Here is a 26,383-nt window from a genome sequence, read left to right on the forward strand (position 1 = left end):
GGATGGGTGGGCCGGTAAAGGCAGTTAAGTGGTACTTTTGTCAGTCTAGACAGCAGTCTTCGGTCATGGTTGGGGAATTAATGGATGAGGCGCACCTGTTTTACAGGTAAAGAATTTGAGGCACAGAGATTGTGTAATTTGCCCAAAATCAACACGGAGTTGGTGATGAAATTCTTAACATGCAAGCTGGCCAAAGAACCTGAGTTCTGAAGCACAGTTTTTGGTTAGTGAAAAACAACTGAAAACATTACCCTCCACTGCAGATCTAGGTAAGACAGGTTCCTTTGGTTAAATCTCACAATAGGCAGTATCTGTTAAGGGATCTGAAGCAAAGCTAAACAAAACAAAATGTTGTGTCATTTGGTAGACAGTTTAATTGATTTTTCACTCAGGATAATGGCTACTTTTCAGTATGTAGTTTACCCTTTATAGTTCTGTTGTGAGGACATCAACAGTGACTGTCTTGGATGTGTGCTTGGGATAAGGTATTCCGTGGGTGCTCAGTCAACATTAGGCAATGAAGATGATGTGAGCCCTTGAACAGCCAGTCTTTCAGATCACTGCCCAGTTACTAACCAGAAGAGTGTAATGTGTCATAGGTAAATAGTATCTGTGGCACTTTATCCCCAAGGGGTTGTCCAAATATGATATGTTAGTCACGGTAATACCTCTTACACAATCCCAGGAAGAATCAGGAAATAGGTTATGTCACATCAGTTTTGGCCTGTCAACAGTATGTCCAAAATCGAACCTATACCACCACAAATCTGCTTCTGCTTGGAAACATATTAACAGCCTCCCAGTCACCTGGACTGAGAAGGGCAGAATCATCTTCAACTCTTCCTTCTTTTTCTTACGATCCATTGTTCATTCTAGCACCAAAAACTCTCTAATTCCCAAAATGAGATCTGATCCCTGTGCCTGGATCATGATAGCATTTAAATAAACTGGAATTAATGTACACTCTTGCCTTTTCAGTTCATTCTTTACCTGTCAACCGGTCACACTTGAAAAATGGTCAATGGTATCTCATTACTTGCTAAATAGAGCCAAAAAATCTTCAGCTGTAGACTTAACCCACTTTTCTTTCATTCTATTTCTATAGCCTACCTCTCCCCAAATTCTCATTTTGTCCGCCAATCATACCAGTCTACTCTGTGTTCCCAGAATGTTGCCTGTGTGTTTTCATCTAGTTGTCTTTTGATCACTTTGTTCTCTCCACCTGGAGCACCATTACCACCCATCACTGTACGTCTTACTTTGGCCAGGATACCAACTCCCTGGACAGCAACTGAGGATACTTCTCCAGGATTTAGTTATCTTTTTTGTTTTGTAGTTTCACGATACTTTGTTTTACTTCTATAATGGTTCTAACATTTGCTTTATTTTACAGTTAGGAATGCCTAGAGTCTAGGGAATCAAAACTTTCCTCAGTCTTTCATTCCCACTAGGATTTCAAAGTTCTTAAGAGCCAACACCATAATTTACTCATCATTTCAATTCCTTGCAGAGGACTTTTTTTTTTTTTTTTTTGGTCAGATTAGAAGGAAAGGTGACTCTGGCCAGGTAGCTCAGTGGGATAGAGCATTGGCCTAATGAGCCAGGTTGTGGGTTCAATCCCTGGTCAGGGCACATAGAAGAAACAACCAATGAATGCATAAATAAGTTGAACAACAAATCGATGTCTATTTCTTTCTCTTTCTAAAATCAATAAAAAGTAAAACAATTATAAGTGAAAGTTTATTTAGAAAGTTACAAAGATAGTAGAAGAGCTCTTGGAGCTTAGGAAAAGAGGGAGATACAAAAATATTTGTGAACTTGGTATTACATTTCAAATGGTGAATATTTGCCTTGAGAAGGCCTCATAAATAACACATGAATGCTGACATTAATTGCTAGGAACTCCTGTTTCATTAATTTCATCATTCTAGGATATTGCTTCTTCGTTTCTACCAATTTTATCTTTTACTTCACCTCCTCTAATACATTCCACAATATTTTATAGTTTAGTCATATATATATATATATAATTTAATATTTTTTTGCATGGGAGAGTGTTGGTCCAGTGGCCAACACTTCTAAGATCCAGTGGTAATTTTGAGAGAGAAATGCCACAGTCAAGCTTTTCTTTTTATGTTCATTGATTTTAGAGAGAGGAAGGAAGAGAGAGAGATAGAAATATTGATGGGAGAGGGAAACATCAATTGGTTGCTGCCCATACATGCCCTGACCAGGAGCTAAACCTGCAACCTAGGTTTGTGCCCTAACCGGAAATCGAACCTCAAGCCTTTTGGTGTACAAGACAATACTCCAACCAACTGAGCCATAGTGGTCAGGACAAAGTTTTGCTTTTATAATACCATTCACACTATACTTTTTTAAAAAATCCTAACCCCAGATAATTGAGGAGGACTTATAATTGTATATATTTTAGTGTCAAATGTGGGATCCTACTAGTTGATAGAATTTGCTAAGGAACTACAAAATGGATAGGCCCTAAATAAAGTCATAAAGAGGCAAACACTGCCCTTAGTGCTCCCTTTGCCCTCAAATCTCTAAACACTCACAAATTCCTAGCATCTCTCTCAATCATCCATAGTACCCTATATATTCTGCCTTCTCTTCCAGAGTATATTTCCTCCATTGTGTATTTGAAAAGTAAACCTTTGCATGGGTAGTAATGAATGGTAACATTTACTTTTAACTTGGACTGCCGGGAGACACTATAACAAGGAATTGTGGGTGGTGGCAAGGCAGTGAAAAAAAGGCTATGGAAACTTGAGCTAATTATTTTTAAAAGCTTATGTCCTTGCAGGGCATAATGCAAGCTCAAATGTCACTTACTAATTGCCCAATTGACATCAGTTGACTTCTAAGTCTATTCTAAAGTAGCTTCCCTCAAAATGAATAAGTAAATAAATAAAAAAATAAGGCATCTTCCCTTCATATCAAAGCTTTCTGTTTTCTTCACAACTTATCAGTATGTGATATGATCTTATTTATTGATTTATTTGATGGTTTTCTATCCTCACTAAAATATAAATTCTGTAAGTAGGGATTGGCTTATATTCCATTGTATTCCCAACATGGACACAAAGTAGAAACTCAATAGACATTTGTAAACCAGAAGAATTGAATAAACACTTAGTACCAACATACCTTGATTTATGCATTAGCAAGTCATTTAAAGTGTTTAGGGGGAGAAGATTATATTAACTATCTAAAAATTTATGGTAAACAGTTTTTACAAATGTTAGTATTCCCTAATCACTTTTTAAATTTTTTTAAAAGATTTCATTTATTTATTTTTAGAGAGGGAAGGGAGGGAGAACGAGAGAGAGAGAGAGAGAGAGAGAGAAGCATCAATGTGTGGTTGCTGGGGGTCATGGCCTGCAACCCAGGCATGCACCCTGACTGGGAATTGAACCTGCGACACTTTGGTTCGCAGCCCGGGCTCAATCCACTGAGCTACGCCAGCCAGGGCTTAAATGATTTTTTGACTTCACATGTTTTTCATAGAGTTCTTAAAAAGACTAGCATCCTATGAATTTCATTCAAATTCTAAGCCAGATGTTCTATGTCCCCTATATGTGGAGAACATGACAAACATTCACCAAATATTGAAACTTGGATTAAAACCCGACAGAGTGTAAACCCAATTTAAAGGAAATACCATACTTGAAAAAAAATTTCCACGATATTTAAAAAATTAAATATGCATATTGTGTAACACATCTCACACTTTAATGTAATAACTACAAATGTCATTTAAAGCCAGTTATCTAAGTGTGAGGGTTCTCAAAGACTTCAAGGTATTTCTATACCACAGATGCCCAATATAACAAATTTAATAATTTAATATAATAATTTAAAGTGGTTCTTTAGCACTAAAAGAACTAAATACATTTTGCGTCTACTTGTGCAAGGAAGCACCTAAAATTAGTGATCACCACCACAAACAGTGTTTTTCACTCCCTGGTCACTAGTAAAATGAATAGGCCAGCGACTAGCAGAAAGCCCACGGCGGATCCTGTCCTGAAGGGACTGTATTGCTTGGGAAACCAAAGAGAATTGGTGAGCATTTGATACAGTGTCCAAGACCACATCCTTTAAGTTTTCTTGCCTTCCAAATCTAGTAAGAAGTAGGTGGCAGGAAGAATAAGAGAGGAAGAAAGGGAGAGAAAGACAGGGCGAGAAACCAAGGCCGAGAAAGAGGGAGAAAGACTAGCGAGGATCGCCTTGAGAAAGAATAGCCCACCAAGCCACGCCCCTGTTTCCCAGGTAACGGGGTAAACAGACCTCCACCTCCTTTGGCTCTGAGAGCTCGCTAGGTGTTGAGTGGTTGGCAGGAAGCCGTGGGTAGCGAAGATGTGCTCTTTCGTACGAGTGGAGTCCCCCAAAGGATTGGTGCCCCCGAAGGAATTGAGAACTTCCCTCGAACCAGGAACAGGTTTCCCCTTAGAGATGAGTGCCGTAGGAGGAATGAGGGTATCTGAAAGGAAATCTCCCCTAAGCGTGGAGCTCGGTTTAACCCACGGAGAAAAGGACGATTTAGGAGACAGGAGGGTCTTCATGGGAACAAAATCTCCCACGCAGTTGGGGTTCAGAGTGGGATTAGGAAAAGATTTCCCATCGGGGGAGAGCCGTTTGGTCAGTAATAAATATGAGGAAAGGATGGCATCATCAGAAACAAAATGTCCATTGAACAAGGGGCTTGAAATGAGATTAAAGGGACAGAATGTTTCTGGGACACTCATGGGGAGGAGTAATTTAGGAGTCAACAGGGCCTCAGCCTCACAGGAAACAAAACCTTCTCTGCGTATGTTGCCAAATAGAGTGAGTTTAGAAAATGAGTGTCTTCTGACAGGGCTTTCTGGGAGGATAACACGGCCTCCCTTGGACATAGTATGTGCAAGTCCACAGGCTCTAGGGAGCAGGAAAGATCCTGTGGCTGGCACCCCTCAAGGGTTAGGGGCTTCAGTGGAGAAGCAGCCAGCTTTGGGTGTGGAACCTAGCCAGGAACTGGGAAAAGAGTCCACCTGTGAGGTGATGAAGCCCAGTGCAGAGATGAAGCCTTCCGTGGAGGTGGACACTGGGCTGCCCCAACCAGAGGAGTCAGATGAAATGAATACCGAACCCCAAATGGGCTTGGTGATAGAACCTCCTGAGTGCCAGTTTGCCCAACAACCTGAAGATAAAAAGGAGGCTGAAAACACTGAACCAGAAGTGGAACCTCCAGATCGCATCAGACCTATCTACTCTGGGAAATTTTTTGATCGAATGCCTTGCTGGCCAAGCGTAAGTTTTGTTTTTGTTTTTGTTTTGTTTTTAGTATTTTCCCTGGGAACTATGTATAGTCATATCTTTATAGAGATGATAAGCTGATGAGACTTGTCTGGGAGTGTGGAGTCAAAGATTTTATTGGGATTCTGATATTCCTTGTCCCACTGGACTCAGTCCAGCTGTTACTTTGTCCAATCTCCTCTGATTCTCTGCCTTCCTTCCTGGATGTCAGCTTTGTTTTCTGTGCACACCGGTGGTTCATCTTGATTTCTTCCTGTGACCTTCATTTCATTCCTCAGTCTGCAGTTCTCAATCCTCTCACTGAGATATATGTTGTATCCTAATATTCATGTTTCTTTTTTCATTCACCATTTATTCTGTGAGTTATTCATTATTTCCACAACGATTTGTGGTGGTAACTATGCTGGGTGCAGGGAATATAAAGTGAAAAGCACAAGATCCCTACCCTCTAGGGTTAGGCAGTCATTCCAATATTTGGAGACAGATAACTAAACAAATTTAAATTTCAAAATGAATAGGGAACGAGTGTGATTTTTCCTTAATAGAAGTATACCTCTAAGCACGGAGCACAGTAGAAAGATTGGACAGCTCTGTGTGGAGGAGATGGGAAAGGGTTCACAAAGCAATTACTATTTGAGTTAATTTTGAAAGGCGCCAGTGTTTGTCAAATGGAAAAAAAGGGTTAGAGCATCTTGGGCAAAGAAAGGTGTAGAACATGACCAAAGCTTCTTGTGTTTGGGAGAGATAAGCAATTCTGTTTAGCCAGTATGGTGTTAAGAGCTGAAGATGAAGAAATAGGTAGAGGAAGTCTAAAGGTCCAAAATGGAGGGGGAAATATATGGATACAGAAACAATGGTGGATCTTAATAAGAAAAGAAATAATTTTTTTAAAAAAAGAAAAGAAAGAAAGTTTCCTTGTAGAAAGATATTTCTTCTATCAGTAGTAATGATGGACTGGTTGGAAGGGGGAGATTTTGGGTGACAGGAAAAAATTAGAAATCTATTGCAAAGTAATGTCTGCCTGAAATTAATGTGGAGCTGGAAAAAATAGAGAGGAGTATGCAGGTTTTGAGAGCCTTTTAGGAGATGATATTGTTACCAATTGCAATCAGTTGTGGTTCTATGGGGTGAAAGAGGGAAGTTGATGGATGACGTAGGAGTTTCTAGGCTGATGATGAACTCTTCCATATTGGTGGCAGATAACTATCTGGGGTTGGCTATCCCGAGTTTGAAATATCTACAGGATGACAATAGTTGGTAATGTGAGACAATTGAAGCCATGGGTGGGGATAAGAGCAGAAATCTAGGCAAGAACCTTGGGTAACACATTTATGAGGTGGTCAGAGAAGGCCATGTCAGCTAGGTGAGCTCCTGAGGAAAGGGATTTTATCTTATTTTTATGTAGCTTAATGGCATATGACAATGCTTGACCTATAGTGGTTATTTGGTAAATATTTATTTGATAAATGGAAAGAAGGCTAAATGATTAAATAGGAGAAAGATCAGAGAAGAAAGAGATGAGTCTGAAAGAGTGGTATTGAGGAAAATAAAGGAAGCATAGTTAAGATATTCTGAGAATAAAAGATTCCACACCCTGAGATTTGAGAATACCGTTCAGCTGAAATAATCACAGGGATTCTGCAGAATTTTGTCTGTGTGTATAGACTTTTTTTTCCCTCTTGGGACTCAGGGTGTCTTTGATCCACTTTGCTTTCTGGTCCTCATTTTGGACTTCTCCAGCCACTCTCTTCTCATTTGACCACATCTGCTTCTCCTTTCTGGATTGGTTCTTCGGTCTAGGGCTACAGGCCTGACACACCCAAGCAGATAAGAGTTTCCGGTTTCCAACAGGGGCAATTCTAAAACCTCTGCTTCCTCCTAACTCTCACAACCACCTTCTACACGTGATAGCACAAGGAAGGGAGTCAAGGAGAAAGTGACTAGCAATGTTAAAACATCTCTAACAGGGTAAATAAGATAAAGATTAATTAGCTTTGGACAGTAAGGAAGTTAGCAACATTATTAGAATGGCATAATGGAGGGAGAATTCAGATTTTATGAACATCTTTATGTGCATTTCTTTGTGTCTTGAAATATTTCCTTAGGATAGAGTTTCAGCAGAAGTCAAAAGATGGATCTTTTTCTAGTTCCTGTGGTGAAATCCCTTCCTAAAAGACTGTACCACTAGATTTTAAAAATTGATAATGATGTATTAGGTATTTTTTTAATTCACATTTATTTGATTTATAATGAGATTGAAAATTGCTACAGATGTTTGTTTTATTTTTTTCTTCTTCTTATAGCTGATCATCTTGCTGAACTCTTGTTAGTCTTGTCCATGTAAGAAATGTCCAAACCTCTAGAGTTTGAGTCAAACTCACATATGCTGGGGAAAAATATGCTCTTGACAATAACAGTTTTGCAGCTTCTTTTTTGCATTTGAAATTAAAGCAGAATTACATGGAGCTGAGGAGTGGATTACAGGATAGTTAAGACTGTGTGTTCTCTTGAGGGTTACACCCCCTTGGAGGAGGGATATCACTTCTGGTATTTCTTTTTTTATTTTTAAGATTTTATTTATTTATTTTTAGAGAGGAAAGGAGGGAGAAAGAGAGGAAGAGAAACATTGATGTCTGAGAGCAATATATTGATTGGCTGCTTCTTGCTCACTCCCAACTGGGGACATGGCCTGCAATGCAGGCATGTGCCCTGATGTGGAATCAAACCAGTGACCTTTCTGTTCTCAGGCTGGCACTCAGTCCACTGAGCCACACCAACCAAGGTGGCGTCTAATATTTCAAAGGCATTTTAACCTAGATTTGCTAGAACAATCAACAAGGCTGGCATAAAAGAAGTCATAGGCCTGGGACATCACTACCCACTATGACAGACCCTGTTAGGCTACTTTTGATAGAACCCCAATTTTTTGTTAACCATCATAATTGCTTATTATTATTTCTTTTGGATTTTCTAGGTAAACAATCATATTGATGCTTTTGTCTTTCCTTCTTTAGTACATATACCTCATTTCTGTTTTATATATCATTGCATTGCCTGTGACCAATAATAGGATATTGAAAGTAAAGTTTCTTTCCTGACTTTAATGGAAATGATTCTAATGCTTCCCTACTGAATGTTTTTTTTTTCTGAAGATTTCTGATACCTCAAGTTAAGCACACTTATATCCTCTCTCAGTTTGCTAAGAATGTTTACAAATCAGGAATAGACCTTGAACTATGGAAAGTTCCCTCATTTGTTGAACTACATCTTCTCCAGATTGAAATGATTAATTTCCTAATAGTGAACCATTCTTTCTATTTCTGGGTTAAGCCCAACTTGGTTGGGTTATATTGTTATTATATATTCCTGGATTTGATTTGCCAGTATTTTAGTAGGATTTTTGCATTATGATCCTATGTATGATTGGACCATGGTTTTCCTTTATGTGCTGTTTCTCTCTGAGTTTGGCATTAGGATAATGCTAGTATATACAAAGAACTGGGAAGCCTTCCATCTTTTTAATTTTATTTATACTTGCAACAATTTTTGTATTTTGTGTGTTTACTGCTTATAAGCTTCATAGAACTCATAGCTGAAGGGGGAAGGGCAGGAGATCCTCCAACATCCTGACCAAGGGATGGGATGGTGAAGTATTTGATGGCCCTAAATTCATCCAACCTTACGGGAGGGCATGCATTTGGGTGAGGTCAAAGCCCAGTTTCAAGCATGACTGTGAGGAGGGTTCACATGGAAATTCCCATTGTGAAGAGCCTGCTAAAACCAATCTCTGAGGACAACTGCTTTGCAACAAGGTGCATTCATGGAATTGGGGAGCTCATCCCAATGAGAAGCCTATCCTACGTTGGGAAAAGGGAAGCAGGTACGTCTCATTGTAAGGACACTCTTCCTACAGTTTGAAGTTGCTGCCCAAGTTGGTGTTGAGCTGTAAGAGAAGGTCTGCTCTGATGGATTTATGAGGCCCTGTTGGTCTTGCTAGTCCTTTTAGTAAAACAGTCTGGTATAGCAACATGGATCTGTATTCAGGAAAAGTCTCCAAGAAATAGTGGCCTGAGGGTAGATTTTGGGAGTATCCTTCAAGGACTAAAAAGAGTCTGGTAAAAAATGTTCTTTTTTAGTGAAAGCCTGGTAGCCCTTGAAAGGGCCCTTGGTGGACATCAAAATCTCTATAATGCTCATTTCTCAAGAAATTTTGAGACTGTCCTTTGATCTCCATTAATGTACTGACTCTGGCAGAAACCCTGGGTTATTCCGAAAAAACAACTGAACCTTACAAAGAACATTGGTAAATGGTATTGAGCCTTGAAGTACAAAGACGAAGAAGGAAGAAAAGGTTCAAAGAAAGGTTAATAAATTATAATGTCTACAACAACTAGAGATTAGATTAGGCACTGCGTCTACAAAGATAAAAAATGATATGGTGTCTGCTTTCAAAGAACTTAGAGTCTAGAGAGTCGAGACCAATAAAGCAATGATTTTATAATATGATAAAAGTCATGCAAAGAGATGACTTATTTTTTTTTCCTGTTCTACACTAAGGAAACCTGATAGCTATTTGGAGAATGGGTGGAAGCAAAGGAGTCACCCACTGGCAATTCTTGTGAGAACTTGCTAGTTATGCAAGCCCTGGTACTGGGGGAAAAAAAGGTGCAGAATTTTATTTTGTCTGAATTTGCAAAGAGCCAAACTGCAAAATTCTGAGAAGTGGGTGGTTTCATTTGCCTAATGGGTTCAGGGCCTTCTGGGCAGAAAGAAATTGATGCTATCACACCTAATGTTTTCTCTGAGATATTCAGAATTAGGGGTATCTATGGATAAAACATGGTGGTCTTGGCCAAGGCCCAGTGCAAGGATGAAACCATAATATTAGCCCACACTGAGTTTGGAGAGTAGAAGTTGACGTAACGAGTATGGGTTGGTGGGTTTTCAGCAGCTAAAAATGCTCTTGTATCAGCCTTCCTAAGTTGAATTCAATCTTGGAAGCTAATCATGTGAGAAGTAAAATGGATCACCAGAAGCTGTAACATTGGGGGCTCATGAAGAGGTGGCTGCGGGAGGAGGCACTGGTGTGGTTAGGAACTGAGCAAGGATGTGGCTGAGCAGGGAGGTAGTCAGTGCAGTAGGACCTTATTTGGTTTCATACAGAGGCCTAAGCAGATAAGTAAATATATGGAGGACAATAGGAACCAGGTTTCTCAATGAGGGGAAAAAACCTACAAATATGAGAAGAATAGAAGTAATTCTTCTGTGTAGGATAGTAATTGGAGGTATTGGTGGAAACTCATGCTATGTCTATCTCCATGCCTCTGTTTCTGTCTATGTCTATGCCTGTGTTCATGTCAAAATCCATATATATGTATGTACACACATTTAACTAAACAAAACATTATGGAATTAATGTAGATTTCTGCATACATACATACATTTCCTAACTCTGTCTTCTAAGAGGACCTAGAAACCATGTATTTCTAGTAACAATAAGCACACCAAAACACAGATCTTGATTTCTAAGTATCATTCTCTATTAAAAAGAATCAGGACTCTTTGGGGCAATGGCTGACTTTAGGGCTGGTGCAGTTTGTATTTCAACTTGGAACACCTTTGAGAGCCAAACAGAAAATTTTTAAAGAATAATACAGATATGTCAAAGAGGCATAGGGACAAGCTTGAAGAGGCTGCTGATGGCTTCAACTGTTGTACTTTGGGCATTGAGTAAAATTACTGTTTAATAAAATAGGAATCCATGAGCCCATACTGATATAAATACAGGAAGGATTGAATAAATGGCAAGAAAAGAATGCTTTCTAGCAGTATAATGCCAAGTCATAAAGTAGATGGAATGATGGAATTAGAAAGTCACTGTTTGGCAACTATCTAGTACTAATGATTTTGATAAGAATCATCAATGGTAGGTAAAAGTTTAGTGAGAAACTGGATATTTACAGAGAATAATTATTAATTACAAAGGAAAGATAATTTTATGTTGGAGAAAGCTGGCAGACCTTACCTTCCTTTAGAGAACAAAGTTAACACTACTAGTAATAGGACAAATTGACAGTGTATGCTCCCTGATAGAAGAACACAGCACTGTTTTTGTGATATCCCTGACAAAAAATGTGTAACTTTGATAAGAAAACACTAGGCCAATTATTTAATAAATTGTTAAATTATTAAATAATTGGTCTATATTAAAAAAATGACAAGGTCATGAAAAACAAAGAAGTAGTAAGAACTGTTCCTGATTGAGAGAGACGTGACAAGTAAATGCTATGCCTGGGCGGTGGCTGTGAAGGTATCTGGCTCCTCTCCCTTTAAGAAGACATGCTATGTACGGGGAGTGTACCTGATTCCATGCCCACCTGTTGACTCTGTGGATCTACCCCAGCATTTACCAGGCCACACTCCAGTGACTAACCATGGCAGGGATACTGGAACTGGACCCTTTCTACCCAACATGGTATTCCTTTAATGGGAAATTCAGGCTCAGAGATCATTCATTGGCCTCGCTAACATTTTCTTAGAATTGTGCTGTAGTCTGGAGTACTTCCTTTTTTAAAAAAATATATTATCTTTATTATATTTTTCCATTACCATTTAGTCGCCTTATATGCCGCCCTCCTCCCCTGCAGCAATCACCTCACTGTTGTCCGTGTCCATGAGTTCTTTTTCCTTTTGCTCAACCTCTCCACCCCCTAACTTCCTCCCTGCCCCGACTAGTTGTCATCTGTTCTCCATCTATGAGTCTGTCTGTTTTGCTTGTTAGTTCAGTTTGTTCATTAGATTACATATATGAGTGAAATCATCTAGTATTTGTCTTTCTCTGACTGGCTTATTTCACTTAGCATAATGTTCTATAGGTCCATCCATGCTGTTTGTAAGGATAAAATTTCCTTCTTTTTTATGACCGAGTAGGATTCCATTGTGTAAATGGCCCATAGTTGTTTTATTCACTCATCTACTGATGGACACTTGGGCTGTTTCCATATCTTGGTGATTGTAAACAATGCTGCAATGAACATAAGGGTGCTTGGAGTTCTTCCTTTTTAATTCTTTCTCACCTCTCTGCTTTCACAGGTGTCATGGTCTGAAAGCTCTTCCTGCCTACTCCTCTTCCTTTATCGTTCATAGGTCTTTTCCCTGATAAATCTCTTATACATCTAATCTTGGTGTCTGCTTCTCAGAGGAACCAAACAATCATGCTATGATCTTGGATTTGCTCCTTTTGCTATAAAGGGCAGTATTGGGGCAACTGGTGATATTTGGACAGGGTCATTACATTGGATACTAGTATTATATCAGTTCAAATTTCCTGACTTCTGAGGTTTTCAATTGTCTAAAAAAAAGACTTTTTATTTATTTATTTTTAGAGAGAGGGGAAGGAGATGAGAAAGAGAGGGGGAGAAACATTGATGTGAGACAGAAATGTCAATTGGCTGCCTTCTCTATGTACCTCGAGTGAGGAATGAACCCACAACTCAGGCATATGCCCTGACCTGGAATTGAACTGGTGACCTTTTGCTTTGTGGGATGACACCTAACAAACTAAACCACAGCAGTCAGGGACTTTAATAGTTTTTTAAAAAAGATAATAAATCACAAGAGAAAAGAAATTAGAGGAGACAACTGTTAAGAAGTTTCAATAAATGTCAGAAAATAGGAAGATGAGATATGGCAACTGATTTTGCAGAACAGGAAAAAAATGAAGTTTGAGGGGAATCAGGTGGCAATTTCAACCAGAAGTGATTCAATTTGCCTGGAATAATCCTTGAGAAACTCAGCCTTTGGAAGAAGGTATAGTAAGGCTTGAATCTGAAGAGCAAAGGATTGAAAAGTCCATATTCAGTGTAGTAGGGCTCCCAGTTCCCCTTTCCATACTATGCTTCCTTGACTCCCTACCTCTGCCCCAGCTCCTGTTCCCTTCCACTAAAATTGAGGATTTATTTTCCTGAAGTGGTTTTGGGCCTCAAAGACAGCAAGCCCAAGATAATACAGGGGGGCAGCTCTAGGCTGATAATGGGATCACCTATAGGAAACCCCAAGAATCAGCAAGTCCTACAACAGACTTAGAGCTACTAATCATCTTTGTGAGCCTAACTTTTTAATAGTTAGATCAGACTCTAACTTGAAACCGAGGGGTCAAAACAAGGTGACAGAAAATATTTCCACAAATACAGTAGGAACAGAGGAAAATGTAAACATAAAAGATAACCTGAGAGATAAAAGATGTTGCATCCATAAAACAAGATTGGAACTTTTAAAAGAACAACCAGAGAAGAAAGAACTACTTAGAACTTCTGAAACCGGAAAAGCCAGCATTCTTGCTGCCTGTCACTACCAGAACCAATAAGCAGAAACAGGTTGAATCTTTATGGGCGCTTTATTCAGATGGCCAGTAATCCAAGAAGATGGTGGGTTTGTGCCTTAACAGACTGTTTTAAATTCCATTTTAAACCAACCCTTTTTATAAGCAGAAGAAAAATATAGGTAAGGGGTTTGGAATTCAGGTAAAAAGTTAAATCATGTAAAAGCTGCAGCATTCTTTCATCTGTGTCCTGGGCTGTGGGGTCTCACCCTGGAGCACAATGGCTCAGATGACATCTCAATTGCTTGCAGTCCTCCCGGGGCACCAAGATGGGACTGCTTATGGTCTCCTGGAGTCAAGGTGGGTCATACCTTCAGTTCTGGAAACAATAGCTTGTTACATGCATTGATTACAAAGCTTATTAACTATTATCTACACTAAAATTTTGTAACTCTTGAGTTCCCCATCACTTAAACATGATTATCTAAATAAAAATTCAAAAGGGCATTGGAGGATGGAATCAAAGCTATTTCCCAGGCATTAAAACAAAAAGATAAGAAATATTAGGAAACGGGCACACCCTCCTTGGAGCCTGCCTGCACCCTTCTCTCTGGTACATACTCTCCGCCTTCTTTTCTCCTGAACTCCAAGGGCCCCCACGAGACTTACAACCAGGGAAGCAGCAAGCAGCAGCAGAGGACTCTTCTTTTTGCCTCTGTAACTTCCTTTTCTGTGTCCACACAGCTGCTACTGTAGCCCTCCTGCTCTGCCTCTCCAAGGTTGTACTATCTAATAAGGTTAGTTCAAGGTTGTACTACTCTTATAGATATTGCCACTATTGCTTAAAATCCCATCCCCCCCATAATAGGAAACATTTGATTAATAGAAGTTTCAGAAAGAAAGATAAAATAAGGTGGAGAAAGTTATCAAAGATATGTGGCAAAATTTCCTTGAATTGAAGGATACAAATCAAAATTGCAAGGAGTTAATTGAGGATCAAACCGAATGAAAGAGAAAAAAAGACCCATACTACAAAATTGTTGTGAAATTTCTAATAACTAAGGATACAGTGATGATTCTAAATACTTCCATAGGGGAGAAAAAAAGTCACAAATGACAAAAAAAAATTCAAAACTGCATCAGACTTTTCAACAGCAAGGCCATCTTTTAAAGGATGTTGACATAAAGCCATCAAAATTCAGAGAGAAAATTATTTGCTCCCTTGAATTCTATGCCTAGCTAAATTATTAATCATATGTAAGACTAGAATTAAAACACTTTCAAGGATATAAGGAATCAAATATTGGCTTTTTATGCATTCTTTCTTAGGAAATGATTAAAGAGTTTTCTTCAGTGAAATGGGGAATAAACCCAAAAGGAGGCATAGATGGGAGCAATGGGCAACCTAGCTCGAAAGAATGACGGAGGAAACATTCCCAGGAAAGACCTCTGCACCAGACCTAAAGAGCAACCAGCTGAGATTGAAGACTCCCATCTGCCTGGAAATGATAAAAGGGAAATAGATAAGAAGTGCATTTCTGGGAATGAACAGTTATAATTTTGGCCTTGGGCAAAGAAGGACAGATAAGATCCAAGTTAGAATTAAATAAACAAAGGACATTCATTGGGCCATGAGTGACAGGTTTTCACTTGTCAAAAGTTCTGATGTTGGTGGAAATATACCCACGCACAAACACACCCACACATAGTCAGAATTACATAACATTTTATCTTGAGTTTAGCTTGAATGCAGCCCTGTTCCCATTGTACTGATAGGAAGTCGAACAAGGTTATTTCTGAAAGCTGAATCCCTCAGCTTTTCACAGAGCTCCTACAGTTGGATTACAATGCTAGCACTATAAAAACATGCTTATATATATACATTTAACATTTAATGTTTGTATTATATATCAAGATTGCTTTAGGTTTGCAATTGGTTCTTACTTTTTCCCTTAATTATGTTAAATAGCTGAAAGTAACTTTTGTAGCATCAGAAGTATAGGCCAAATTTGAAATAAATTTCATTCTTCAAAATGTTCCCTACAAACTCCCCTCCCTTACCCTACCCCCCTGATCAACTATGGTTTTTCCCCACTTAGGCAGGGAAAATTATTCCGATTGGAGACCGAGTTGCAACCTGCTTGACTGAAAAACTTCCCAGGGTGAGCATTTTTAACATGCATTTGTGTTTATATTTTTGCCTTGCATGTGAACATTAGAAGATAGACAGCTGTCTACATTCCTTATGAAAGTGGTTCAAATGTGATCTATTAGATGTGGATTTGTATTCTTTATTGTATTTTTTTAAAGATTTTATTTATTTATTTTTAGAGAGGGAAAGGGAGGGAGAAAGAGAGGGAGAGAAACATTGATGTACAAGAGATACATCAATCAGTTGTCTCTACCCTGGCCCTAACTGGGGACCTGGCCTGCAACCAAGGCACATGCCCCGACTGGGACCTTTTGGTTTATAAACCAGCACTCAAGCACTCCACTGAGCCACACCAGCCAGGGTTCTTCAGTGTATTTGGAGGCCTTTTGTTAATTTTGTTCAAGGAAGTGAAAATTTCAGTTCTATGATTTCCTATGATTTTTAGAGAGAGAAGGAGGGAGAAAGAGAGGGAGGGAAACATCAATGTGTGAGAGAAACATCCACTGGTTGCCTCTCACATGCCCACAAATGGGGACCTGGCCCACAAGCCAGGCATGAGCCCTGAATGGGAATCAAACCAGCAACTTTTCAGTTTGCAGGCCAGCACTCAATCCACTGAACTACACCAGCCAGGGCTAAATATAACTTTTTAAAATAAATTGTTTATTTCCATAAAAAAACAAATTTCAGAAAATTTCATTATTTGGAGGCATAGGTCTCCATGTGTTTGCTATACACATGCAATAAAGTGTTCATTGAATGTTATAGATCAGCAACTTCAACCTTTTTCATCTCATGGCACACATAAACTAATTACTAAAATTCTGCGGCATACCACAAAGTACATATATTTTTTGCCAATCTGACAAAATAGGTATAATTTTGGTTCATTCATGTCGGATGGCTATAGTTGTGTTGTCTGTTGTCATTTTTTAATTTGACAATCTAAGGAAAAACAGGTCAGTGCCCCTGACTAAATAGTCAGGTATTGCATGCTTTAAAAATTCTTATAGTACAGCAGTTGAAAATCGCCAGAATAAATCATTCCTAATATTTTAAAAACTGTACTTAATTCTGTTTTCTTGTCTTACTGTTTGTAGCCAATCACTCCTCCTGAGGCAAAAAAATTTTTCAACTTCAGATATCCGCCTGCTGGAGCTGAGAGAGTATTTTATGGAAGAGCAAATGATCCTCCAATTGCACCTTATTTGACACATGGAATAAGTTCTAAAACTTCAGTATCGGTACCTTTTTTCTTTTTTTCCATGTATATTACTACTAACTTACCAAGATAAAAATGCAAAAGCGAGGAATTAGTGAAATCACCATCCCAATCTCCTTTTCACACTTAATCTTGAGCACTTAAAAAAAAAAGTTGTGTCTCTCTTTTTCCTTCTTCTTCTCCCTAGTATTACCTTTACCTTTCTCTCTCATAAGCTCCAAGGGCCCTCCTTTTGCCTTTTTAACTTGTTTCCTGATCTCATTTCTTCTACAGCTCACTTGTACTTCAGTGACTTTCTAAATAAACTTATTTTTATAGTTTGAAAAAAAATCCGGAAGTGCCAGAATGCTTAGACACATTATACATTGAATAAGTGGAGATGGGGCCTGAATTTATTTGCCGTTCATTGAATAGACAGTCTAGATTCAGAAGAAAGCTTGTGGAAGTCATGTGGTTCTTCCGCTTGTCATTCCCACTTTTTAAAAAAAATTAAAAAAATTATTTATATTTAGGATGAGGGGAGAGGAGGGAATAAGAGAGGGAGAGAAACATCAGTTCGTTGCTTATTACAGGCCCCCAACTGGAGACCTGGCCTACAACCCAGGCATAAGCCCTTACTGGAATTGAACCAGAGACCGTTTGATTCACAGGGTGCCACTCAGTCCACTGAGCCACACCAGCAAGGGCCATTCCCATGTTTCTGGGATATTGAAGTCAAGTACCTGGGAACTCCTCTCATAAATCTTTTAACCCCATAAAACCTTTAACCCCTTTGAAAGTTCGTGTTTAGGCATGTTTAACCTTCATAGCCCCAACTGGGATGGTTTTTTGAAAGAGCAAAGCGATGATGAGGACTTATTTTTCTGCACTCATATTTTCTTCTCTCTAGCTTTCAGATTTTTACTTCTTTTTGTTCTTACATCAGTGCTTTGTATGATTTCTTTAGGCAAAGGTATTGATAAACCCAGAGCCTATTACAACATTTCAACAGAAAATTAAAGATAAAAAGGAATCAATATATTTTAGTAATCAACGAGCACCATTAGGAAAATCTCATGATCAATCGCCAGGATTACCGAAAGGCCTGGATGTACTCAATACGACATTTGGGACGACAGTCATCAGAGGTAGTAAAAAAAAAATAAGGGAATAGGAGGGATGGTAAAATATTTCATAGAAGATTGGATTAAATATTCCATTGGAGTGGTGTTTGGTGATGGTGCCAATGATGACTGAAGAGTGAAAGACGAGATCATAGTGACAAAGTTACTCTTAGACCCAGAATCCTTAAAGTTTATGTGTGCCAGGAGGTAAAAATTCAAGCTTTGGAGTGGAGATTCGGTGAGCAGAGTAGAAATGACATAAAGACAGGAAAGAGAGTCAGGAAAGTTGACTCTGGGACCAGCTGTGAAGGCTGCAATTTCTTCTCCCTCGACATCCTTCTCCCTGGGTTTTATTTCCACCAGTGTCCCTGGTGTATTCACAACTTTTAGCTCTTTTTTTTTCATGTGGTTGTAGGAAAATGTGAGTACCCAACTCTTAACTTTTTATGAAGCTCTTTCATAAAGTAGACCGTGGAACAAATAAATTTGGCACATGAGACACCTCCTTTCCCTTGTGCTGATCCACAGAGTCTACCTGCATGTTAGCCAAATGTAGGCAGTGCACAGAGCAGACTTGCACTCTCATTTTGTGAGGGAGTAGAGCACATCATTCAACAAACAACGACGTATAATTTAATTGGTCACAGGCCATTATCTCTTCTGAAGTCTAGCCTCCAGCCATGTCATCGGGCGCCTTTCTTTACACGTTTCTCACATTTATCTTCTACTGCCCTTTTCAGGTTTCTACCCCGTCTCCAGGGCCTTACAAGAGAACTCAAATTCTAATTCTATCTTTATCTTGCAGAGAAATTTGGTTCTCTTTGTCTTTCTGCACCCATTAAGTCTCTGTTCCAGGACGTTTTTCACCAAAAAGTCTATTAGATCATTTTCCTTAACACAGTAACATCCACCCTGGAGACAGATTATGCCCGTCTCTTGGAATGCAATGTCTGCAGTAGTACTGCATTGTATCAGCTCTTAAATTAAAAATGGAAACATGGAAAATATGTTTTAGGACAGATAAAAAATCTTTTTATTTCTCTTAAATAGGATTATAAATTGTATTTATGTAGACATGGCATTACAGCATTATAGTAATGAATATCATAAGTGTGTCTATGATTAGTTCATGTAATAAGGAAAGTGCTATCTAGGTGCACTTCATTGAAATATATAATAGAAAGAATGCTCCAAAATGTGTATATATGTATTTATAAGTATAGTGGTTCATCGATCAGAATGAAGTACTGCTTTACGGGATTTTACAGGATTATTTTGAGTAGGACCACCTTCTGTTATTCTTAACTGTTTACAGACCTCAGTATTTGGCAAATGTCCAAAAGAAGGAAAATAAGTTGTTAAGTTGAAAGGGAAGAATGAAATTATAAATGGAATTATGTTTTATAATTATAATATAATAATAATTATATGCTTAATATATAATAAATAAAATTATATATTTAGTTAATATAATTATATATCAATTATTATTATTTTATAGTGTTATTGTATATTGTTATTATTCATCTATGTTTTTAGGTTGAAAGAGAAGAGTGGAATTATAAGTGGAATTATATTTAAAAATCATCATGTAGAACAGTGAAAACAAAATAATTTACTGTATAGGAGACTGGGGGCCAACCTGGGAAAATATCTGCTAAACACACGTGTTGTAGCTCTGATCCAGTGATTTCCTTGGTACTTTTGGCTACTTCGAAGATGGATATTCAGATCAAAACAAACTCAGGGTGTGTGCTCCAGTCTACAGCTGTGGAAATTTGCACCAAGTTACCCCACAGGACATCAGAATTTCTGAGACTGATTTGTAATTCAAATTTGCTTAGATCATGGTGAGAAATCTGGAACAACCTGAAATAAAAATTGTCTAGAGATTCTCAGAATTGGGAATTTAACCAGGCTTGGAATATGGCTCAGGACAACCTAAATGGTTAACTGATCCAGAGTTCTGATCTTCAGAATTCTAGGTAGTGAGCCACGTCAAATGAGGGTCCCTAGAATAGTAACATCTATGCTATGTCCTGTCTATCTTGATAAATCGTCATTTATATGCCTTTGTGTTCTTCTAGGGTGGCTATGTAGCTTATGCTATCAGCTTGATTGTCATTTGTTCTAGTTAATTTAAATATAAATAGATGAAAAATCCCTTAAAACTGATGCATTTAATTCTTTCTTCAGAAATACCTGCTAGCATTGTGGTGAACCCACCAAAATCCTATGAACAAGTATTTAAAGAAGGACAGGAAGGACACGACCTGTATGTTGTTTCTCACAACGACTATTACGTGGGTAAGTGTCCTCCAGTATAAAATCAGCCCGAGGATATGGGACTTTCGGATTTGTGAAGAGGGATAAAAGAAACAATGTGCATAAAGTTAAGTGCCTGGTGTATAATGGGTGATCAATAAATAATAGCAATTTCTTATAAGGTCCTAAACCTTGGTAGCTGGGAACACATACCCTCACATACTTTGTATATAAAATGTAGAAATATATCTATTATGAAAATGAACAAACAGGTAAGAGAGATTAAATGTGAGATAGAGTTATTTTGTTTTAGTGGTTTTAGGCTTTAAAATACTGTTCTTTTTCAAATGTTAGAATTATTCTAAGTGCTTAGCTTTGTATGAGGAATATTGATTGGGTAGTGGTGAAGTGAACAAATTTTGAATCAGATATATCAGGTTCAAATTCTAGCTCATCTTTTAGATCCTGGATATTTTACTTATTCCATTACCATCTATTCTAGTCTCTTAAATTGGATAATAATATTGTGAGGATGTAGTGAGTGCTTGCAAAATGCTTAGCATAGTGCCTGGAATATGGTAAGGGCTCAATAACTATTAATAGTAGCACTAAGTCATCTTGATTAATAGTAGCCAATTACTAGAATTATTCTAAAGCACAGCTAAAAGGCACTAGATGTTTATAGTGCTGTAAAATGCAACTTAATCGTTGATGTGTTGATGTCAAGTAGAATTGTGATATAATAGAGGACTGAGAATTAGACTCTGATACATGTCCTTGGAAAGTTGCTGAATTATGAATGATTCATAAACTCAACCTCCATTAGCTAGAAGCAACTCTTCCTTGACTGCAACTTAAGGCAGCTCTCTCCTTTGCTCCTTCTTTATTTCTTTTTCTTTTAATATTTTATATTTTACTTTAAGATTTTATTTATTTATTTTTAGAGAAAGGGGAAGGGAAGGAGAGAGAGGGAGGGAAACATTCGCCCGCAGCCCCAGCACATGCACTGACTGGGTACTGAATTGGTGACCTTGCACTTTGTGGGACGATGCCCAGCCAGCTGAGCCACACCAGCCAGAAACCTTCTTTATTTCCTCACTTTTCTTCCTCCACCACCATCTCACACCCAACTCCCTCTCTCTGTTCTTCCTTCTGAACTTTTGCTCATAGCTAGGACTTGTCTCCTATACCCACTGTTTCACTGTCTGGAACCTGCCATTCTCTTCTTTCACGACCAGTCTCTGCTGGTTCCCTACACTCTCTAATGATCTCAGTCCTGAGATTGTCTCTACCCTCCCAGACAGACTGCCACTGCTTCCGCCCACTTGGTTACCACGTGCCTTCTCACAGCCTTGACTTCTGTCCGTATCTCCACCCCCTTCGCTTTCTGACTCTCCCTCCCTTTCTTCATTTCTGTCCTCTAGTCCTCCCTTCCTTTTATTCCCCTTCCCTCCCACCCTCTCTTGTGAAAATGTTTCATTCATTTTTTGGAAAAAGTTTAGCATCTGTCGCACAATCTAATCCAATGCCTTTTAGTTGTTTTAAAAAGAACTATATGATGAATATATGTAGATAACCTACAGTGAGAGATCTTATGTACACCTAGCAAATGGAGGTGACTGCCAATTTTAAAACAATATTTTGAAGAGCTTTAATGGACTGAAACATGACTGGAATTAACTTCATGTGCTGATTTTTACAGAAGTTTTGTTAGCCACTTGAAAAGTCGTAAAATCCAATCTTTTAAATATTATCCTTATTTTTCTCATAATGAGAATACTTAATTTTTATTATAAAGATACATAATATTGTGCAGAGTTTTAATGTTAAAAAATGAGTAAAAAGTAAATGTGACCTTGAAATGACCTTCATCAGAGATATATTAAACATCTCTCTAACCCAGCATCCACTGATCTATCTTTAGTTAAATGTGATCATATTCTCCATAATTTGGGGGAAACTGCTATATACATTAAAATTTTCTTAACTTAAAATAATATGTCAGTGACAGTATTCAATAACAGTAAATATATATCTATAACCTGTCTTAAAAAATTACTTATTTTATTTCTCATTACCATTTATCTCCCTTCCCCCTTCCCCACTGCAATCACCATACTGTTGTCCTTGTCCATGAGTCCCTTCTCCTTTTTGACCGATCCCTCTACTCCCTAACCTCCCCTGCAACCCCCCGGCAGCAGAGCAGTCAGCCTACTTTCTATCTATTAGTCCATCTCTATTTTGCTTTTTCAGTTTGTTCATTAGACTCCACATATGAGTGAAATCATATGGCATTTTTCTTTGACTGACTTATTTCACTTAGCATAATGTTTTCCAGGTTCATCCATGCTGTCACAAGGGTAAAATTTTCTTCTTTTTTAGAGCAGAGTAGTATTCCGTTGTGTAAATGTCCCATAGTTGTTTTATCCACTCATCTGTTGATGGACACTTGGGCTGCTTCCGTATCTTGGAGATTGAAAATAATGCTGCAATGAACATAGGGGTGCTTATGTTCTTTCAAATTAATGTTTCAGGTTTCTTCAGATAAATTCCCAGCACTGGAATTGCTGGGCCATAAGGCAGTCCCATTTTTAATTTTCTGAGGCATCTCTACACTGCTTTCCACAGTGGCTGCACCAGCCTGCAGTCCCACCAACAGTGCAAAAGGGTTCCCCTTTCTTCACATCCTTGCCAGCACTTGTTTGTTGCTTTATTTATGATAGCCATTCTGTCCGGTGTGAGGTGATACCTTGTTGTTGTTTTAATTTGCATTTCTCTGATGACTAGTGATGTTGAGCATCTTTGCACATGTCTATTGGCCATCGGTATGTCTTATTTCAGAAGTTTCTATTTAGGTCCTTTGCCTATTTTTTAAAAAATTATTTATTTATTTTTTAGAGAGAGGGCAAGGAAGGGGAAAAGAGAGGGGGAGAAACATCAGTGTGCGGTTGCCTGTCACACACCTGCAACCAGGGACCTGACCTACAACCCAGGAGCGTGCCCTGACTGGGAATGAAACTATCAACCTTTTGGTTCACAGGCCAGCATTCAATACACTGAGCCACACCAGCCAGGGCATTTTGTCCATTTTTAATTGTATCGTATTTTTTTTGATATTGAGTTTTTGAGTTCTTTATGAATTTTGGATATTATCCCCTTATCAGATTTATTGGCGAATATGTTCTCTCATACAGTGGATTGTCTTTTAATTTTGTTGATGGTTTCCTTTGCTGTGCAAAACCTTTTTAGTTTGATGTCCCACTCGTTTATTTTTTTGTTTCCCTTGTCTGAGGAGATCTATCAACAAGATATATTGGTATGAGCAATGTCTGAGATTTTACTGCCTGTGTTTTCTTCTAGAAATTTCGTGGTTTTGGGGTCTAACATTTAAGTCTTTAATCCACTTTGACTTTACTCTTATGTGTGGCATAAGAAGGTGGTCTAGTTTCATTTTTCTGCACGTATCTGTCCAATTTTCCCAACACCATTTATTGAGGAAATTATCTTTAACCCATTGTATGTGCTTGCTTCCTCCATTGAATATTAATTGATTACAAAGGTATAGGCTTATTTCTGGGCTCTCTATTCTGTTCCATTGATCTATATGTCTGTTTTTATGCATTTATAACCTCTTTTAAATGCACTTAATTTAAAGAATTATGAAAGTAATCGGTATTTACTTTATAAAATGCAAGCTATATACTTCTGGTCAAGACAGAGGCATAGGCAGACATGCTTTGCCTCCTTGCACAATAGGATTACATTTAACTTCAAACCAAAAAATACCCAGAACTGACAGAAAATTGAACTGTATGGAAGTCAGATGATCAAGGATTTAAGGAAGACATATTCATCCAGATGGGTAGGATGGGCAGAGACAGGGAGATGGGGAGGAGAGGACATAGTGTAGTGGTGGCAGTGACAGTGGCCAGCAGAACAGATGGTCCCACATAAGGGGCCATCCCTGGGGAGATGGACCCCAAGGATACCTGGGGAGGGAGCCACAGGCCTGACCATAGTGCCCAGGGTTCCAGTGCTGGGAAAATAAAGTCTCATAACTTCTGGCTGAAAAAACCAGTGAGGTTTGGGTCTGTAGCAGAAACTGCAGGTCTCTCAGGAGAAACTGTTTAAAGGGCCTGCAAGGTCCTAGAATGTACACAAACCCACCCACTCTGGAAATCACCACCAGGGCAATAGCTAGAGGGGCGCTAGTTGCTTAAGTGACTGGAAGTGGGGAGAGTGCTGAACAAGCTTCCAGCAATCAGGCAGTGGCATCGTTCCCTCTCTGACCACTCCCCTACATACGAAGCCACAAAGTGCTGAAGCAGGCTGCCCCACCCTGGTGATTACCTAAGGCCCATACAAGGTAACAGGTGTGCCAAGACAGGGAGTCAACGCAGATTTACCTAATACACAGAAACAAAGGGAGGCTGCCAAATTGAGGAGACAAAGAAATATGGCTTAAATGAAAGAACAGAACAAAACCCCAGTGAAAGAACTAAGCAAAATGGAGATAGTCAATCTATGAGACGCAGAGTTTAAAACACTGGTGATAAGGATGCTTAGAGATCTCACTGAGTATGGCAAAAGTATAAGGGAAGAAATGAAGGCTACACTAAGTGAAATAAAGAAAAATCCACAGAACTTTGGCTGGTATAGCTCAGTGGATTGAGTGTAGGCTGTAAACCAAAGGGTTGCTGTTTCAATTCCCAGTCAGGGCACATGCCTGGGTTTTAGGCCAGGTTTCCAGTAGCGGGCACATGAGAGGCAACCACACATTGATGTTTGTCTTCCTCTCTCCGCCCTCTCTCTAAAAATGAATAAATGAAAGGTTTCCTTTTTTAAAAAAGGAAACATCCATAGGAAACCAACAGTGAAGGGAAGGAACCCAGGGTTCAAATCAATGAATTGGAACAAAAGATAGAAATAAACAGTCAACCAGAACAGAATGAAGAAACGAGAATTCAAAAAAATGAGAAGAGAATAAGAAGACTCTGGGACATCTCCAAATGTGCCAACATCCAAATCATAGTGATGCCAGAAGAAGAGAAAGCAAGAAATTGAAAACTTCTTTAAACAATAATGAAAGAAAACTTCCCTAATTTGGGGAAGGACTTAGACATACAGGTCGAGGAAGCAAAGAGAGTCCCAAACAAGTTGGACCCAAAGAGGACAACACCAAGACACAGACACATCGTAATTAAATTGCCAAAGATTAAAGATAAAGATAAAATCTTACAAGCAGCAAGAGAAAAACAAGAGTTACCTACAAAGGAGTTCCCATAAGACTATCAGCTGATTTCTTAAAAGAAACTTTGAAGGCCAGAAGGGACTGGCAAGAAGTATTCAAAGTGATGAAAAGCAAAGACCTACAACCAAGATTACTCTATCCAGCAAAGCTATCATTTAGTTGAAGGGCAGATAAAGTGCTTCCCAGACAAGATAAAGCAAAAAGAGTTCATCATCAACAAACCCTTATTATATGAAATGTTAAAGGGACTTATTTAAGTAATAGAAGAAGATCAAAACTATGAACATTAGCATGACAACAAACTCACAACTAACAACAACTGAATCTAAAAAGCAAAAGCAAAACCAAAAACAAACTAAGCAAACAACTAGAACAGGAACAGAATCACAGAAATGGAGATCACATGGAAGATTATCAGTGGGGAGGGGGAGGGGGAGAATGGGGGAAAAGGTACAGGGATTAAGAAGCATAATTGGTAGCTACAAAATAGACAGGGGGAGGTTAAGAACAGTATAGGAAATAGTGAAGCCAAAGAACTCATATGTGTGACCCATGGACACGAACTAAGTAGGGGACTGCTGGAGAGAAGGGGGATACGGGGCAAAGGGGGGCAGGGGAGAAAAAATTGGGACTAATATAATAGCATAATCAATAAAATATACTTAAAAATGCAAGCTACAGAGAAATATATAAAATATAATGCATGTCTCCCACAGTTCCCAATTTTCCGTAGATGAAACTGTCATAGATGTTTTTCTTTGTTCAT

At 38.6% G+C, this 26,383-nt stretch overlaps 1 protein-coding gene across 1 annotated transcript in view; it reads left to right on the top strand.

Annotated features, from left to right (window-relative positions):
* The first annotated feature begins 4,368 nt into the window (after positions 1-4,368).
* EFHB (EF-hand domain family member B) overlaps positions 4,369-26,383 on the top strand; it is a 45,984-nt gene continuing 23,969 nt past the window's right edge. The window contains exons 1-5 of the mRNA XM_045857350.1: positions 4,369-5,298; positions 15,724-15,786; positions 16,877-17,020; positions 17,945-18,125; positions 20,298-20,408. Of these exons, the coding sequence (XP_045713306.1) occupies positions 4,369-5,298; positions 15,724-15,786; positions 16,877-17,020; positions 17,945-18,125; positions 20,298-20,408 (1,429 nt within the window). The remainder of the gene's footprint in view (positions 5,299-15,723; positions 15,787-16,876; positions 17,021-17,944; positions 18,126-20,297; positions 20,409-26,383) is intronic.

The sequence above is a fragment of the Phyllostomus hastatus genome, unplaced genomic scaffold, assembly GCF_019186645.2.
Source record: "Phyllostomus hastatus isolate PE091 unplaced genomic scaffold, TTU_PhHast_1.1 phas_scaffold_129, whole genome shotgun sequence".
NCBI lineage: Eukaryota > Metazoa > Chordata > Mammalia > Chiroptera > Phyllostomidae > Phyllostomus > Phyllostomus hastatus.